The following is an 18,610-nucleotide window of genomic DNA, read 5'->3' as shown; positions in this document are numbered from 1 at the left end:
CTCCATGGCCATTCTAATTTAAAGAATGGAATCACCTTAACATATGCAATATGACCAAGGAAGAAATAAAGTAAACAGCACTGGCTCCAACACATAACCCAAATTAGACATTTAAACCATTCTAAAAGCATGCACAACTTGTAAAATGAGCATAGAAGTAACCTGACTTCTTAGATTTTTAGCAACCAAATCCAATTACAGATAACAGTATGACTCAATGTGAGGATCGTGGGGGTATATATAATACCTCCAGAATATGCCTCAGCTTTTATATAATTCACCACTAATATGTTCAGAGTTTCACTATCACCTGAGAGAGTTCCAGAAAGTATTAGAACCTACACTGGCTACCACAACCAGTAAAAACTGTAACTCTTGCTTTGGAAATATAAACTGAAAAGATGGCACAGACTGGAAAATAGGTCAGTAGAAAGATAAGACTAGATCGATATTGAAATATGAATATTAAATAAAGAATATAAGAGGCGAAGCTACTGTGAAGCTTAGAAGAGAATTACCTGTAATTCAGGAATCCGAATCATTCACACCAATGATCATACAGAGGATTATCATACGAATAGTGTTAATAACACAAGAGGGCTAAGAGAAGAAAAATATCTGACTAGAGAAAAATGGGAAGCATCACAGTTTTACAAATTCAACATAAGAGGCCAAGGAAAAATAAGTTCATGGACAAGTAATTCTAAAACCATATTTAAGCAAACTCTACCTTATACATGTTCATAGGTCTTAATCTTATAAAAAGAAATCCACAGGGCAATAGCAACTATACCATTCAATCATTCTCCTCTTGAATCTTGTATTTAGTCACAAGTCAAAACTCTCCTATGATGCCAGAGCCGTGGAACACTATTTATGCATCACAATGTGACAATTAAGAGTCTAAAGTTAATCTCCCACGCCTCCAGTAAGCAAGATCTTAACTGGAGATGAAGAGGACAAAAAGCTCACAAAGAAAAATTTGAAAAGGATTTGCCAAGGTCAGGGACTAATGTTTCTGCCAACTTTTAGCATTCCTTGCTATGCATGCTTCAGGGCTAAGTTTCAACTATTATCTTCCCATCTGCTTAATATCAGGAGGAAAGAATACCAGGTGACTTCTACAAGTGAAGGTGGCCAGAGATTCAGCTTTTACTTATAAGGACTAAGTAGACTACTCAGGATTTTTATACAAAGTTAAAGGAAATAAAAACAGATCGCTTTATGTGATTTTTTTCAAGTATATGCAGTAGACTAACAATGCTTTTCTGTTACCTGGGAATTGCACGGCACGTAGCACCAGAGATATGAAGAAGGGTCTATGTAAGCTAATGACTGGAATATTGAGAAAGAAGAAGAGTCATAAAACCTTTACTCAACTGTAGGAAAAAGTGAGGGGAAAGAGCAGCTAACTTTTAGGAACTCTAAAACTAGGTCCTACTTTATTTTTTCTATTCAGCCCTCATGGAGTGGGAGAAATTGTAAATGGCTGTGAAGAAATAATGAACAGATGGTACTGAAAAGTCACCATCTGTGCACTGGGAGACTGTAAGGCCCAAGTGTATCTCCTACCCTAACTGGTGGCTGAACTGTTGTCTTGTCAGTATACTGGAGAAGGGAAGACTTCCTCTAAAGATAAATTGCCATTAGTATTTTTTCAGATGTAAGAGAGGGGGAAGGAGAAAACTGCCACTGCTAGATACTTTAAGAAATAAAAATTCAATTCCATTAGAAAATTATTAAATAGTTATTAAACAGAAAAGCTCTGCTTTGCTTTATTTATAATGACTACTGACAAATAATCTAATCATGAATCTGTGTGCATGTGTGTTTGCATGTCTGGGTCTAGTAATGACAGTCCATAACATTTAGCAACAGTGTTTGAAAGTGATGACAGCAAGGAGGAGGATGACAACAAGAAAGCAATTTGTTCTTTTTTAACATTGTGAAATGCTATTGTAGAAGTGTTGAAGTGTGAGCTTGGAATCTGAAGCTATCATCTGTCTCATCATGATGACTGTACTCAAATTTTATGTGGTAATTCATCTGTTATAGACTAGTTTAATCTATATTACTATTTGAGAAGTAGCATTTAGTAGAAAAAGTACAAATTTAATTCTAAACAAACAGATTTTTCTCAAGATAAGCTATTTCATATTAACACAAAGGTCATTATTCTGAGGGCCACATATCCCTGAAATTACATGCAAAATTTTGTGCATACACAGTATTTTTCTGGAAGAAAGTCTGTATCATTAATCAAAATTTCAAGTAGTCTAGGATCCAACAAAGTACAAATCCTTAACTCCAAGGGAGCCAGTGGAAAATCCAAAGCGTGTATTGGGGAGAAGGGGTAGAGATGAACAATTTCAAAATCCCCAATTAAACATAAGACTTTCCTCAAGTCTCTTCTTCCTTACTCTAAACTCCTAGCCACATTCACCTTCTTCCTCCACAGCACAAAAGGAAAACAAGGTTATAATTCTTAAGTTATTACTGGAAATATATTACTAATGCAAATCAGTAATCTGCTAGAACTGTGGTTATACCTGTAAAACAAAAAATGTTTGGTGAACGTACATAATTTATGCAAAAGAACTAGGTATAGTAAATCAATCAGTGATAGCCATTGCATACAGTGGTGCTGATACGTACAGTGAAATACAAAGAGCTAATCATCACCGGTTGTTCTAATGGCAAAAACAAATCCCTAGTCTCAAAGCTTCTTTTTTTCTTTTTAAGAAGATAAAACATGTAAAGATGAAGGTAGTTTCCGCTCTTAGAATACTTTGATTAGTATCAAGTTCATTATCCAACCAATGGGAAAATATGTATTTATTACTAAAAGAGGACACTAAAAAGTTTTATTTTCAGATGTCCAAAAGCAAAATCTTGGTAGACTATACACTTCCTTACACTTAGGCAGCACACTAAGAGATCTTAGAAACTAAATAACTCCCAAGGATCAAATTGCTTTATGTTAGAAAAAAGACTTGTTTTTATATAGATTTTCAATTAACTCATTCAAGTTGATGATTATACACTACATACAAAAACAATTTTGGGGGTCTCCAGGGTGGCTCAGTCAGTTAAGCAACTGACTCTTGATTTCAGCTCAGGTCATGATCTCACGGTTTGTGAGATCAAGCCCCACATCGGGCTCTGCGCTCACAGCATAGAGCCTGCTAGGGACTGACTGACTCACTCTCTCTCTCTCTCAAAATAAACATTTAGAAAATAAAATCTTGTTTAGTTACTATTAATAGGAAGAGCCCTTAACTGTGATTACAATACAGGGAATAAGTTAATGCTCTGTTACCTGGTCCATTTTTTGATGAAAGGCACACATTTTACCCCTCAAATGAACAAAGCTAAATTAAAGGAACGAGCTAAAGAAAGTGTGTTTGTTATCTGTTCCTGAAACTAAACACTTTGGCTTCATTAGCATTAGTCACATTCACCTGACCTGGGCCAGGAATGGGGGTGAGTGACAGAGCAAAACTATGGAAAATTAACCATTACTGAATGTAGCTATAGTACGTACAAGCCACTGAAGTAGCTGTTTTACATACAGTCCTTTAATCCACAGGCTGACTCTAGAGTAGTGGTTCCTATCTGTAATTTGTAGATGAAGAAAGTAACTGGCAGAGACCAATTTCAGACCCGGAGTTGTTTGAATCAAGGACCTAGATCTTTCCTCTAAATTACACTTTTTAAAAAAATTCTTATTTTTAAGTAATCTCTATGCCCAATGTGGTGCTTGAACTCATGACCCTGAGATCAAGAGCTGCAAGCTCTTCTGACTGAGCCAGTCTGGCACCCCGCCACTAAACTGTAATTCTTACTAAAATTGGAAATAAATAAGAAACATAAATTATAAAGCGTGACTTCTTGGGAATTATAAGTTACGAAAGCCTCCCATCTTTCTGAAAGCAACAGAAATTATTTTGCTGTTGGTACTGAAATGTTAATCTACTCTATACAGCCAAATGGTGGTAAATAACAAATGAGAAACACAGTATATAGCTACTTTAAGTGAAGTCCAAAACAGAGAAAGATGTAACTGAAAAAGATGAAAATAGTATTAACTTCACAAACCATTTTCCTACTGCTTATCCTCAAACTAATAATCTTAAAATTATGCAGATATTTAAAAAGGTATTTTTATTTGGTTCTTTGCTTTTTATCTCCAAAGAAAATAGATGTAATGTTGAGGGGTTGGGAGATTTAAAGTTTAACTTTCTCTTAATAAGACATGAGAAGACACAAAATAAAAACAGGAGCAAAAGTAGTGTATTAAAAAGTATACCCATAATCAATTTATGTAACCTGCCTATATCTTTAACAAACAAAATTTAATTTCACATTACAGATGAAAAACATTGAATTTGAAAATGAAAAACAAATATTCCACAAAATACACCTAGCAGAACTACTGCTCTAATAACTTTACACTGGATCTAAAAATAAAAAATATGTATCAGTAGAAAACACTTCAAAAATCAAGATCAGAACATCTTTGGCATAGAATATTATACTAATTTTTTCTTCATATCTATAGTTATATTTTCAGAGACATGACTTACCTTTTACTTTAAACAGTTGTATGATAAACCACATTATAACAGCATTCAATATTAATAGTTCTACACACAACATTCAGGGTTGTCAAGTGTTAGTCAAACATATTTTATTCAATGATTTATATATATATATATATATATATATATATATATATATATATATATGTATGTATGTCTTTCCTCACCACTAACAAATGCATTGCTCTTAACAGTCACATGAATATTGGTACATTTTCAATAAAATTTCAATAAAATTTTCATTTTAACCCAGAATGTTACTCCAGTACTTAGGATGCTAGGTAAAGATTCACTTCTATGACTAAAATAAACATACTGAATTTAAAATGTTGGTCATATATAGATTTATTTCACTTTCTCAGAAAAAAATCTTAAAACATACAAGTGTCTGGATTTTAAAAATTAATTTGGAGCACTCACCGATTGCATGCTTACTCCAACCTGTTGAAAAACCATCCTAATTAGGCGCTTAATCCAGCCAAGCATTTAGATGGCAAAGTCTCTCCAAATTTGCATTTCAAGTACTCCAGGCATACATAGCAGCACATGGCCCAATAAGCACACTAAAATTTTAAAATGCAAATACTAAAATGAAATAATTGTTATTTAGAATCTTTGCTGTCTGCAACATGTCTCACAAAGTCTAGTCTAAAACATTTTAAAACTTTGCATGTAGTTTACTTAAGAGAAAACAAATTTTGTTGTGATCAGCTTTAAATAAATAGCACAGTATTTTTTTAATGATTTTTTTTTTTCCAGCCAGGTTTCTTAGTTGGAAGCAATAAAAACCCACTATGAGTAATTTAAGTAGAAAATATTTTTATGAAAAGATATATAGTAGATAATAATGTATATAGCTGATAACTGATATATAGGCTACACAGAGCCAGGAAAGACATCCAATACTGGGGCAGAATTGGTCCTGAGAAGACATCACTGCAACTGCTACTGCCCCCCCCCCCCCCCCCCCCCCCCCCGCCCTCCAGAATAGAACAGTCTGCCAGTTCTCACTTTTCTGCCTCACTGGCTCCTGAGTTGCTGTCCATACTGATGGCATTTGCTTGGCCAAATCTACCTGACTATAGTTACAGATTCTGCCTCCTACCAAAGCCATAAAGGAATTCCAGAAATATGGAACAGGAATTCAGATGCTACAGGGTCAAAAATGACAAAAGTCCTTCCACACTTCTGGCACTATATAACCCCTGCCACTCACCTCCTTCTTCCCCATCAATATACTATATACCTGATAGAATTAATTTTTCAGAGAGAGCAAAGGAGTAGGGGAGAGGGGCAGAAGAAGACAGAAAATCTTCAGCAGGCTCCACGCTGGCACGAGGCTTGATCCTACAACTCTGGGATCTTGACCTGAGTCAAAATCCAGAGTCTGATAATCAACTGACTGAACCACCCAGGTGCCCCTCTGTCTGATAGAATTAAATTGTTAAATCGTCATACAGCCTAAACCAGTCTGCTGAAAGTGTTGGTCTCCAATGAAACAGAGTTTGAACAAAACTATGTCAATGTACTGCTTCCTCATCAAAGCAGTCTTAATTAAAAACAAACAAAATGGCTGAACAAAACAGTTCGGTGTACTTATTATTACTAAGTACTTGGTATTACTAAGTAGACTTAGTAATATATTTGATTTACATTCTGATGCAAGCTCATCCCATTACGGACCACAAAAAGAGTTTATGGTCTACACTTTGAAAAAAACTTTATGAATAATTGGGGGAGGGGGAGATAAAAGGTGCCACAAATGTATCAGACATTGGGTGAAACATGAACTGAAAAGAGCCAGGTCCTAATGACAGATGAAAGTATGTAATAATTCTAAGCACTGGCAGAAATATATACTTTATTGATAACTGTGAAATGGTCATGACTAGAACTTTGGTGAGACAGAGACACAGATATATTTTAATGTTACCAATATCTATTACTGCTTGTAAGAATGCCATACTCTGAGAGTTAATGGGAAGAAAAACAGCAAAGGTCCAAAAATAATGTCAAAGCTGGAAGAAAAAAAAAAAAAAAAAAAAAAAACCTGGGAGAAAAAAAGATGGTTTTATGTCAGATTTGAAAACCTACCACTTTTATATATACATAAGTATTTTTTGACCTTTTTTTTTTTTAAGTAGGCCTCATGCCCAATGTGGGGTTTGAACTCACAACCCTGAGATGAAGAGTCACATGCTCTACCAACTAAGCCAGCCAGATGTCTCTAAGATGAAATTTTTTTAAGTTTTACTTATTGGGGCGTGTGGGTGGCTCAGTCAGTAAAGTGTCAGACTAGATTTCAGCTCAAGTCATGATCTCATAGCTCATGAGATTGAGCCTTGCTGTTAGCACAGAGCCTGCTTGGGGTTCTTCCTCTCCCTCTCTCTGTCCCTCCCAAGCTCACACACACATGCATCCACTCTCTCAAAGTAAACTTTTTAAAAATCCTATTAAAGTTTTATTATTTAAGTTATCTCTACACCCTTTGTGGGGCTCAAACTCATAACCAAGATTAAGAGTCGCACACTCTTCTGAGTCAGTCAAGCAACCCAGCCTATCACTTTTTTAAAATGTAACTTACACAGAAAAGTACACAAATTTTAAGTGTCCAACTTGATGAATTTTTATGTATATATAGACCTGTGTAGCCACCACTCAGATCAAGAGCCCCAGAACCCCAAAAGCCCCCATTCTAACCACTATTCTGACTTTTAAAAAAATGTTTACTTATTTTGAGAGAGACACGAGGTGCCTGGGTCCCTCAGTCAGTTAAGCGTCTGACTTCAGCTCAGGTCATGATCTTGGGGTTCATGGATTCAAGCCCTGGCATCGGGCTCTGTGCTCAGACCTCAGAGTCTGGAGCCTGCTTCATATTGTGTCACCCTCTCTCTGTCCCTCCCCCACTCGCATGCACAAGGAAGAGAGAGAAACCCAAGCAGGCTCTGCCTTGTCAGCACAGAGCCCAACGCAGGGATCATCAGTCTCACAAACCTCAAGATCATGACCTGAGCCTAAATCAAGAGTCAGACGCCCAGCTGATTGAGTCACCCAGGCGCCTCTACCACTATTTTAACTTTTATGAGCATTTATTAGTTTTGCCCACTCGATGTATTCTTTTGTGTCTGACTTCTTTCATTTAACAATGTCTGTGAGATTAATTCACATCCTTTGTAAATCAGTTATTTTTCGTTGCTGTTATGTACTGTACCACAATTTACTTACCCAATTTACTGTTCATGAATATTTGGGTTGTTTCCATTTTTTATCGATTACAAATAAAGGTGCTAAAATAATTCTTGCACATAGCATAGAAAGGTACACGTAAAAACTCATTTCTCTTGAGGATATGCTCAGAAGTACAACTGCTACATCACAAGATATACAGACAGTCCCAACTCACAAATGGTTCAACTCATAATTTTTTGACTTTACAATAGTGTGAAAGCAAATACACATTCAGTAGAGAACACATTTCAAATTCTGAATTTTGATCTTTTCCTGGGCTTTCAATATATGGTCGATACTCTCACGTGATGCTGGGCAACAGCAACTAGAGCTCCCAGTCAGCCACGTGATCACAGGGTAAACAACTCATAGACTTATAGCCATTCTGAAACCATACAACCATTCTGTTTTTCACTTTTAGAATGGTATTAGGTGATTTTGCCCATCTGTAGGCTAATGTGTTCTCATCACATTTAAGGTAGGCTAGGGTAAGCTATGACATTCAGTAAGTTCTGTGTACTAAATGCATTTTAGACTTATGGTATCTTCAATTTATAATGGGCTTACTGGGACAGAACTCCATCATCAGTCCAGGAAGATCTGTATAAATAAAATATATGGCTACATCTTTAATAGAAACTAACATCTTTCCAAAGGACACTCTCATAAGCAAGTAAATGAGAGAGTTCTAGTTGTGATACAATTTTTGTCAATACTTGCTTCGTATTGTTGGTATTTTAAATTTTAGCCATTCTGCTGGGCTCTTTACATGTCTTGGGAGCATTTTGGTATCTTCTCCAAAGTATCTTTTGCTCATTTTTCAAATGGAAAGGATTTTTTTTTTAATATTTTAAAATTATTTTTGCCAAGAAGAGATGTTCTGCAATCTGAGCCAAGGATTGGAGAGCACAGGCTTGGATAAAGGAGATGAAATCTAAGAGTGAATGACTAAGAAAAGAAGCCAGAATAGAAACCCCAGGAAATACTTAAGGAACTAGCATAAAAAATAAAAACCCCTGGGGGGAAAATGATCAAAGGGTAGCAGAAAAATAATGACAGAAGTGTTGTCAGCAAAGAAACAAAAAGGAAATTTCAAGAAAGGAAATGGTCCTTGTTAAACGGAAACACACAGGAAAGAGGTCACATAGTCAGTTGGTAGCCTCCTACTGCCAACCTTTCCTCCAAGCCTCTCCACTGTGCTCTCTAGAACGCTTCTTAAAGATAAATGTCCCCTCCTTTCCTGAACTGACACTGGGCTCTCCCTATTTATAATACTGCTTCAAAGCCTTCTCAAAGGGTTCCTCCTTGCTTACTCTCTCGCTTTATATCAAAGCTATTCCTAATCAACAACTTCTCTGCATTTTGGCCCCCTGAGCACTAGTAAATCAATAAATGTATCTTCTATTTGCCAGTGCTAGGTGATTTTAATATTCAGACATGACACATCCCAGAGACTACTGTGTAAGCCCATTCATATAAAGAACCAAACCAGGTAAAATTAAAAGTAAGCTAATCACAGATCAGGTTTGTTTTTGTTTTTTTTTTTTTTTTTTTTTCTTCAAGTTTTGTTTTGTTCTGTTTTGCTGTTGAAGACAGGGGTCCTGACTGGCAGGTCTGAGAGGGATTTCTAAGGGTGCTGGCAATACTCTGATCTCTTAACATAGACACTTAGGTATGTTTATTCTATGAAACTGTAGGAGAGTTGAAAATACTGACTCTACCTTTAGTCTTTCATCTTGCTCATATCTGCTAGCTCAATGATCTCTCTTGGGGCTATGTGTTCCTGACCCCTTGGAGATTAATATACATCCCTCAGAAATGCCCGCCAAGGAGGCTTGCTTTGGCCTCCCATGAATCTGTTAGAGGTAACAGTCATTCCCTCTCCTGAAGTACAGATGGCACCACAAGGTCTGTTAAAGGTTAGCTGTCAATTAAACGCCTGCAAGCCCTCTGATCTCACTAAAACTAAAATGCCCTCCTGCACATTCTATAAAAATCTGTAGGCTAAGATCCGGACTTTTCAGGGAATAGCTGCACAGATGTCCAGATTATCATCCAACCAACCCTGTCAGTAAATTACCCAGAATAAAACTCTGTGTTAACTGTATGGAGTTGCCTGTTGTGCTTTTCAGGCTTAAGTGTCTTCTCAGTTTGGAGGATACTTTGTAGTCCTTCCTCCACCTACCAACAGAAACTTACCAAGATGTATCCTTACATACTTTCCTTAATGTGAGTTATACCTCAAATAAAAGCTTTAAAAACATACATAGCCTTTGACCAACTTATGCAACTTTCAGGAATTTCTCTCAAAAGCATTGTATGTAATAACACATGTGTAAAGATATTGTCTACAGTGCTTTTTCTAACCACAAAACTGGGATCAACCTTAATGTTCATCAATAAAACAATTGTTAAATTACAATATACTCATATTAGAAAATATTATGCATCTATTAAGTGAGTGAAGTCCAGATGGTAATTACACCTGTGATGAGCATAACACAATGTATAAACTTATTGAATCACTATGTTGTACACCTAAAAGTAATGTAACATTGTTAACTATTCTCAATTTTTTTAAAAAAGTAACAGTCTATATAATGACTCGCTGGAATATACATGATACAGCAAGAATAACGTTTTGTTTTTTTAGAGAGAATATGTTAAGTATGATCTTATTTCTGTAAAAAACAAAAATCTTCAACCATTTTTTTTTTAATGTTTATTTTTGAGAGAGCCCAAGTGAGGGAGGGGCAGAGAAGGGGAGACAGAGGATCTGAAGCAGGCTCTGCGCTGACAGCAGCAAGCCTGATGCAGGGCTCAAACTCACTAACTGTGAGATCATGACCTGAGCTAAAGTCAGATGCTCAACCAACTGAGCCACCCAAATGCCCCAAGCCTCAACCTTTTTATTTATAGAAAGATACACATCAAACTCTTAAAAATGGCCAGAGCAGGTAGAAGTGGACTTTTCTTTGTATGGTTTACTTTTCATTTAAAAACAAAATCTAGGAGCACCTGGCTGGCTCGGTCAGAAGAGCATGCGACTCTTCATCTAGGGGTTGAGTTCGAGCGCCACCTTGGGTTATAGAGATGAAATAAACTTTAAAAAAAAAAAAAATCTAGAAAAAAAGAATCTCACCTTCTAGCTTTCCCTCAGATACTCCTCTGATCTACCCTGTCCATACTGAGACATTCGGTCTATTCTTCCCTGCAATTTTCATCAACCTAATCAATCCCTTTCCACCTTCACTTTCTTCTACCCCCATGCAGCCAAAAATCACTTGAACCACTCTGTGTCAGTATTTTCAACTCCTTACTCTACTGCTCTATTTCTACAAACCACAACTTGATTAATCCAACAGGCTTCATTTCCTACAACTGGACCTTAGAAAAATTACGAAATCTCACATTTTGATGTTGCTACAAACATGTGCTACCTCTGACATCAAACGGGCCCTCACTGCTGTCTAGCATTCTAGGCAAATATTTTCTTACTCTTCCCCCTCTTCCATTCCCCAAGCAGCTTTTTCAAGCATTCTCCATGCTATCCAAATCTCTCCAACCCTTCCTCCATCATTTCTCAGCAAAAATGAAGCACACTACTTCAAATAATAGAGAAATCATCTAACAGGAAATCCCTCAACATCTTGCCACTCCACATGCCATACACTTACCTACATCCGCACCTATTCTGTCCCCCATTCTCTCCTGTCCCTCCTTCCCCCTAAGGGCTCAGGATTACACCCCCTCAACTCACAGGTCTCATTACATCAGCTCCACTCTGTATAGATAAATCCTCTTTCCTGCCCTATGTCAGCTTCAATCACATGCCACCTTCTGGTTTCTCCCATCTGCTCTCAAACCAAAGATCCAAAACCAAGCTCCTTAATTTTCTTCCTGAATCTGCTACTGCCTCAGAAAATGGCACCCATATCGTCAATCATTCCTTCTTTCTCTTTCATTTTCTACAATCAAGATGTAGGTTTCCTCCTAAATAGATCAGATTCCATTTACATTGCTATTCTATTCCAATCCAGTTATCCAAAGCCTACACTATCATAAAAATCTATTAACTAGACTATTACTAGTTAATAGTCCCCCCCCACCAACTTTGCTCTCCCCTTTCTATTCATTCTCAATACTGAAATAAGTCCTTTATGATCTGGTCTCTGCACTTTCCTATCCTCTGTATCTTTCATACTCTACTCTTCGATCTGGTCATACAGATAATTCTAAAAACTCAACAGGCTCTCTAGACTTTTCTTTTATCCAGTATTCCACCTCCCTATAGTTTCCCTGTATCAAGCTAGGTCCTACTAGTCCTTTATTTCAGCTTAGCTATCACTTCCTCCAAGAGGTTCTTCCTGATGGACCAAAGTTTTTCCTGATGGACCAGGATTAGGGTACTCCTGTAAATATTATCCTCTATACCACATTAAAACAATGTACCTAAACTGCTTATCTCCACAGCACTTTAATCAGCAAAAACTATCTTATTCACCACAGTGACCTCAGCACTTAGTATACGGAATATAACAGTTGCTAAGTTAATATTAAAATATTAAACGAAGGACATCTAAGATGCAAGCCAGTATCTTTTCTACATTATCTCAAATGTGAACAGATTATGTAAGCATTTTGCTTCTACTTATAGGTGAACTAGGTAATTTCAGACAAATCATCCTCCCAAGAGGATAAATAAACTGGACAAAATATAAAAATCATCTATTTGAAAGCATCAGAGAACTGTCAAGGCAGAGAAGTATATCCAGGCCAGTAGTTATTTCCTTGGGGAAAAATAAAAAATTAAAAAAATAAAAGGGACTTCTGATGAAATTTACTGAGAGAAGGCACCTATAGCAAGTATAAGGAATGAAAAAGTAAACATCACTATGGATCACAAAGGTGCTAAAAATAATAATAGTAAAGGGAGAGGCGCTTGGGTGGCTCAGCTGGTTAAGCATCCAACTCTTGGTTTCAGCTCAGGTCATGATCTCACAGTTCGTGAGTTTGAGTCCCAGGTTAGGCTTCACACTGACAGCTCAGAGCCTGCTTGGGATTTTCTCTTCTCTCTCTCTGCCCCTCCTCTGCTCATGCTCTCTCAAATAAATAAATAAACTTTAAAAAATAATAATAAAAAGGAGGCACCTGGCTGGCTCAGTCAGTAGAGCATATGACACTTGATCTCAGGATTCTAACTTCGAGCCCCATGTTAAGTGTAGAGATTACCTGGGGCACCTGGGTGGCTCGATTGGTTAAGCATCCAACTTCAGCTCAGGTCATGATCTAGTGGTTCACAGGTTCAAGCCCCGCATTGGGCCCTGTGCTGACAGCTCAGAGCCTGGAGCCTGCTTTGCGGATCATGTCTCCCTCTCTCTGTCCCTCCCCTGCTTGTACTCTGTCTCTCTTTCTCTCTCTCTCTCCCAAAAATAAAAACATTAAAAAAAAAAAAAGAGTAGAGATTACTTAAAATTAAAATCTTTAAAAAAAAAAGAAAATAATAAAGGCAAAACAAAGCTACGTAAGAAGTTACAATGGTGGTTACCTTTGGATGGGAGTGGGTAATAGTTGGTAGAGAGCATAAAGGAGCTTTCTAGAGTGCATACAACTTTCTATTCCTTAATGTGGGCGGTGATTACATGGACATTTGCTTTGTAAGAATTTATTGCGTTATATATTCATGTTTGTGCATTTTATATTACATTTTGTGTGTGTCATACTTCAAAATAAAAAAGGCTTAAAAAAAGATGGCTAAGAAAGCATAAGAGACTGTTAAAAACTGAGAACAAACTGAGGGTTGATGGGGGGTGGGAGGGAGGGCAGGGTGGGAGGGAGGGCAGGGTGGGTGATGGGTATTGAGGAGGGCACCTTTTGGGATGAGCACTGGGTGTTGTATGGAAACCAATTTGACAGTAAATTTCATATATTAAAAAAAAAAAAAAAAAAGTGCAGTGGGGATTATGGAGGATTTTCATTTTATACCTTATGTTTTTTGTTTTACTAGAATATTTTAAACAATGGATGAGAATAAAAATGATTTTTTTTAAAAAAAAAATTAAATAAATAAATAAATAAATAAATAAATAAATAAAGAAACATTCAAAAAAAAAAAAAAGATGGCTAAGAATCAGACTGCATTTTGTTTTCTAGGTTCTGTATGAATACATATATAATTTAACTTCAAGAATTTTATGATGATGATATAAGCTTATAGTCTAGTCTACTCTGACATAGACTATAAGAAATAGCAAACTATTTGGGGGAGGAGGAGAACAGGTCACTGGCAGGGCAGTAGACAAGACTAAATGAAAATAGATAAATCTTGAAAACAGACTTTCTCTTCCCTCTACAAATACTATGAAAATATATAAGAGTGTACAGTTACACCAATTAAAGTTTATGGCAATCAAATCAAAGATAACACTAATACTGCATCAACAAATGCAGTGTATGCTTTTGAGATAGTTATGATAAAAAAAATTCATTACCAGTAAATAGTTTCACAATAACCCTGTTAGTAATAATAGCAAAGTTGTTATTAATTTATGTTGTCATTAAATTTAAAATGCCAAAAACGTTAAAAGCTACAACAGTACACTGGAGCTTATTTTTATAAGGTCTTTGGGAACTATTCAAGAGAATGGCCATTTAATTATCTTTACAATATGAGAGAGGAGTATGACCATTTTATAGCAGAGGTGGAAGGAGTCTAAAATGATTAAAAGGACATTCTTATTCAGTTGGTTAATTTATTAGAATAAGGTTTCCTGTTCTCAGAATACTAAAAGATTAGATAAATCAATGCACCCCAATGACGCTCTACATTCTAGTGCCAAACAATGATGCGAAAGAAAAATAAGGACCATGAAGTATTAAAACAAAACAAACAAACAAAAAAAACTTATTCAATTTGAAGTTACTGTCCTTTATTTTGAGACTATATCCTTCTTACATTTCGGTGTAAAAAAGCCTTTTCTGTTAGGATATGGGGACAGCAGATGGATGTTACTTGATTTTTTTTTTTTTTTTAAATGTCCTTACTCATCACAATGAAAAGCTGTCAATCCTATGTCAATGCCATGCCCTCCCTACTTTCTGGAAATTAAACTTGAAATTAAAATCTAGTGACCACTGCTATACTTCAGTCTGGTTGAGACTTTAAATCAGAACACTTTCCCATACTATAAAATAATGATACAGTATTTGACCCTTGGGTACAATTTAATGGCAATTATTCAGGATTAATATTCTACACTGTTCATGCAAAATTAAATACACTGCTATATTCCCAGCGCCTAGCACAGAATCTAAAGTATAAGTCACACTTGTTTCAGTCCACAAATGAATAAATCTCATGACCTAAACTACATCTCTCAACAACCAAAAAAAAAAACAAAACAAAAAAAAACCTGTTCAGATAAAAAGTTTAATAAGACAAATTACAACTTGATGATATTTCTTTTAAGGAAACAGATTTTATATACGAAATTACATTTCTGAAGGGCATTTTCTGTAACATTTTTAGAGGTCAACTTTTCTGATATAAAAGAGATTAGAGGGGGATCCTGGGTGGCTCAGTTGTTAAGCGTCCAACTTTGGCTCAGGTCATGATCTCACGGTTTGTGAGTTCGAGCCCCACATCAGGCTCTGTGCTGACAGCTCAGAGCCTGGAGCCTGCTTCAGATCCTGTGTCTCCTTCTCTCTCTACCCCTCCCTGCTCTCACTCTGTCTCTCTCTCTCAAAAAAAAATAAACATTAAAAAAATTAAATAAATAAATAATAAAAGAGATTAGAGTAGTCTTATATATTCATTTGAACTAAGAGTGCACTATTTTCATATGAGGATCTCTGAAATATAACTATAATGAATGACATAATTACATATCTTCTTCTTGAACTATTTTTATTTTAAGCACTCCCATGCAAATGAATTAAGTACTATGGCATCAATTTTATTTTATTTTGTAATATTTATTTATTTTTGAGAGGGAGAGGGAGGGAGGGAAAGAGGGAGGGAGGGACCAGGGAAGGTGCAGAGAGGGAGGGAGACAGAGGATCTAAAGCTGGCTCCAAGCAGACAGCAGAAAGCCCAATGCAGGGCTCGAACCCAGGAACTGTGAGATGATGACCTGAGCCAAAGTCGGATGCTCAACCGACTGAGCCACCCAGGCACCCCTTCTGGCATCAATTTAAAAACAATCTTTTGAAAAAACTGTTCAGGGGCACCTGGGTGGCTCAGTCAGTTAAGGGTCCAACTTCAGCTCAGGTCATGATCTCACAGTTAATGAATTCAAGCCCCGCATCAGACTCTGCTGACAGCTCAGAGCCTGGAGCCTGCTTCAGATTCTGTGCCTCCCTCTCTCTCTGCCCTTCCCCTGATCGAACTCTGTCTCTGTCTCTCAAAAATAAATAAACGTTAAAAAAAATTTTTTTTAATAAAAAAATTTTTTAAAGGTGATTTTCATAAGTTGTGTAATAATTACTGCCCCCTGCATATTATGTGTATAAAAAATTGCCTGAGGGGCAAAACTCAGTAAATTAGACCTTTGTAAATAAACATTATTAGTTTATAAAACTGGAGAAGGTATTTACTGAGCATTAGTGTAAAAAGAGAAAATTTAGAAGCAAACTCAATGTCCATCAACAGAATAAATTCAATATATCCACTCTAAGTTTATGGCCATTAAAACAAAAAGTTATATACAAAAATGTTCATAATAAAAATACATGAAAGAAGTTGCAAACTACCATATACCTGTGATTCCTTTTTGTGTGTGTGATTCCATTAAAAAAAAACATACAGGGGCATCTGGCTGGCTCAGTCAGTAGAGCATAGGACTCTTGATCTTGAGGTTGTAGGTTCACATCCCACATTGGATGTAGAGATTACTTAAAATCTTTTTTTTTTTTAATTTTTTTTTTTTAACATTTTATTTTTGAGACAGGGAGAGACAGAGCATGAACAGGGGAGGGTCAGAGAGAGGGAGACACAGATTTTTTTTTTTTTAATTACTTAAAATCTTTTTTTAAAAAGTATAGCAATAATGGTAAAATAGATATTAGTTTAAATCAACTAACTAAAACAAAAATAAGTTTTAATTTCATCCCAAGCAGTAATATCTATGCAATCACTGCTTGTTATTTCAGGATATTTTTCCACATTCATCTTAAAAACCTTCACTATAGGGACGACTGAGTGGCTCAGTCAGTTAAGCATCTGACTCTTGGTTTCAGCTCAGGTCATGATCTCATGGTTTGTGGGTTCAAGCCCCTGCTTGGAATTCTCTCTCCCTCTCTCTCTCTCTGCCCCCCTTGCTCATGCTCTTTCTCTAATAAATAAACTTTTAAAAAATAAATAAATAAATAATTTCACTATAGGCTGTACTTCCTGTCAGTACCGAAACGGACTGGGATAAAGAGGTATCTTACCTTGGGGCACCTGGGTGGCTCAGTCAGTTAAGCATCTGACTCTTGATCTCAGCTGAGGTCATGATCTCATGGTTTGTGAGTTTGAGCTCCACATTAGGCTCTGCACTGACAGTGTGAAGCCTGCTTGGAATTCTCTCTCTGCCCCTCCCCCTCTCTCTCACTGTCTTAAAATAAATAGACCAAAAAAAAAAAAAAAAAGGCCCATTAAAAAAAAAAAAAAGACACGTATCTGCAACTTGTATATAACAAGTGATTACTATCCCAAATGTATATATAGTGTTTGTAAATCAACAAGTAAAAGATCAGAAGCCTAATGGAAAAATAGGAAAAGGACATGAGTAAGCATTTTATAAGTGGAAATACAAACGGACAATCAACATGAAAAAATGTTAATGACCTAATAATCAAATAAACCTTAACTAAAATATCTTTTTCCCTATCAAATTGGCAAAGATGAAAAAGGAGACAACCCAATATTGGCAGAGGCATAGGTTGTCCAATATGTCTGATGGGCAACCTGACAATATGTACATACTAGCAATTTCACTTCTAAAAATTTATCCTATAGAAATAATCTGATACTGACAAAATTCTGAATAGAAAAGCTGTCCTAAGTATTGTAATAGTTTAAAAAAATGGAAAAGAAACCAAAACATCTAACAAAAGAGAGTTATTTAAATACACAAAAGTACCTCATGCATACCTTGAAAGACTAAGCAGACATAAAAAGATGAATTTTAAGTCCCGTGAGCTGGACTCTTGGCAACAGGAGGCTCCTCACCCTCTCCCACCCTTGCAGTGTGCATTCGAATTGCTTCCCCCCCCCCCCCCCAGAAGTTGCCCTAAAGACAAACCCTTGAGATAGTGATACGGTGTTAAGACCATCTGAGGAGTATATGTGATTGAACCCAGTTAAGGCCCCTATTGAAACTTTTAAGATTTGGCAGGCAGGTGTGGAGATCTGTCCTGCGGCTTCTCAAGATAAGCCTAGTGAGTTCCCTTGTTTATTAAACCTGCTACCTACCCATCCAGAACGGCTTGCCTCTTTCTTCAAGTCTCTCCCAGCTGTCCAAGAACCATGTCAGGTTTCAGAACAACCAGGAAGCTCCTAAGGAGCTTATGAACCAACAATCACAAAATAGTCCATTTAAAATTTATTTCTAACTCCTTACAAAGGTAAAAACCACTCCTAGCTCACATACAAAAACAGGCCTCAGGCCAGTTTATGCTATTGGGCCATAGTTTGCCAACCTCTTCTCTAGGACTTAGGCTAAAACTTGAGGCTAAAATCCTTAAATGGTGGGATTACAGTGACATTTTATGTTTTTTATCTAAACTGTGTAATTTAG

General features: G+C 36.5%; 1 protein-coding gene across 6 annotated transcripts in view; it reads right to left on the bottom strand.

The window, feature by feature from the left end:
• MTFR1 (mitochondrial fission regulator 1) overlaps nucleotides 1-18,610 on the bottom strand; it is a 62,978-nt gene that overhangs the window by 34,825 nt on the left and 9,543 nt on the right. For 3 of the 6 annotated variants that reach the window (XM_042923245.1, XM_042923246.1, XM_042923244.1), the window contains exon 2: nucleotides 5,022-5,164. In XM_042923245.1, the coding sequence (XP_042779179.1) occupies nucleotides 5,022-5,087 (66 nt within the window). In that variant the 5' untranslated portion in view covers nucleotides 5,088-5,164. The other 3 variants (XM_042923250.1, XM_042923249.1, XM_042923247.1) reach the window with 3 other exon arrangements.

Source organism: Panthera leo, chromosome F2 (assembly GCF_018350215.1).
Source record: "Panthera leo isolate Ple1 chromosome F2, P.leo_Ple1_pat1.1, whole genome shotgun sequence".
NCBI lineage: Eukaryota > Metazoa > Chordata > Mammalia > Carnivora > Felidae > Panthera > Panthera leo.
Note: the sequence above shows the minus strand (reverse complement) of the source record. Positions and strands in the feature narration are given on the sequence as shown.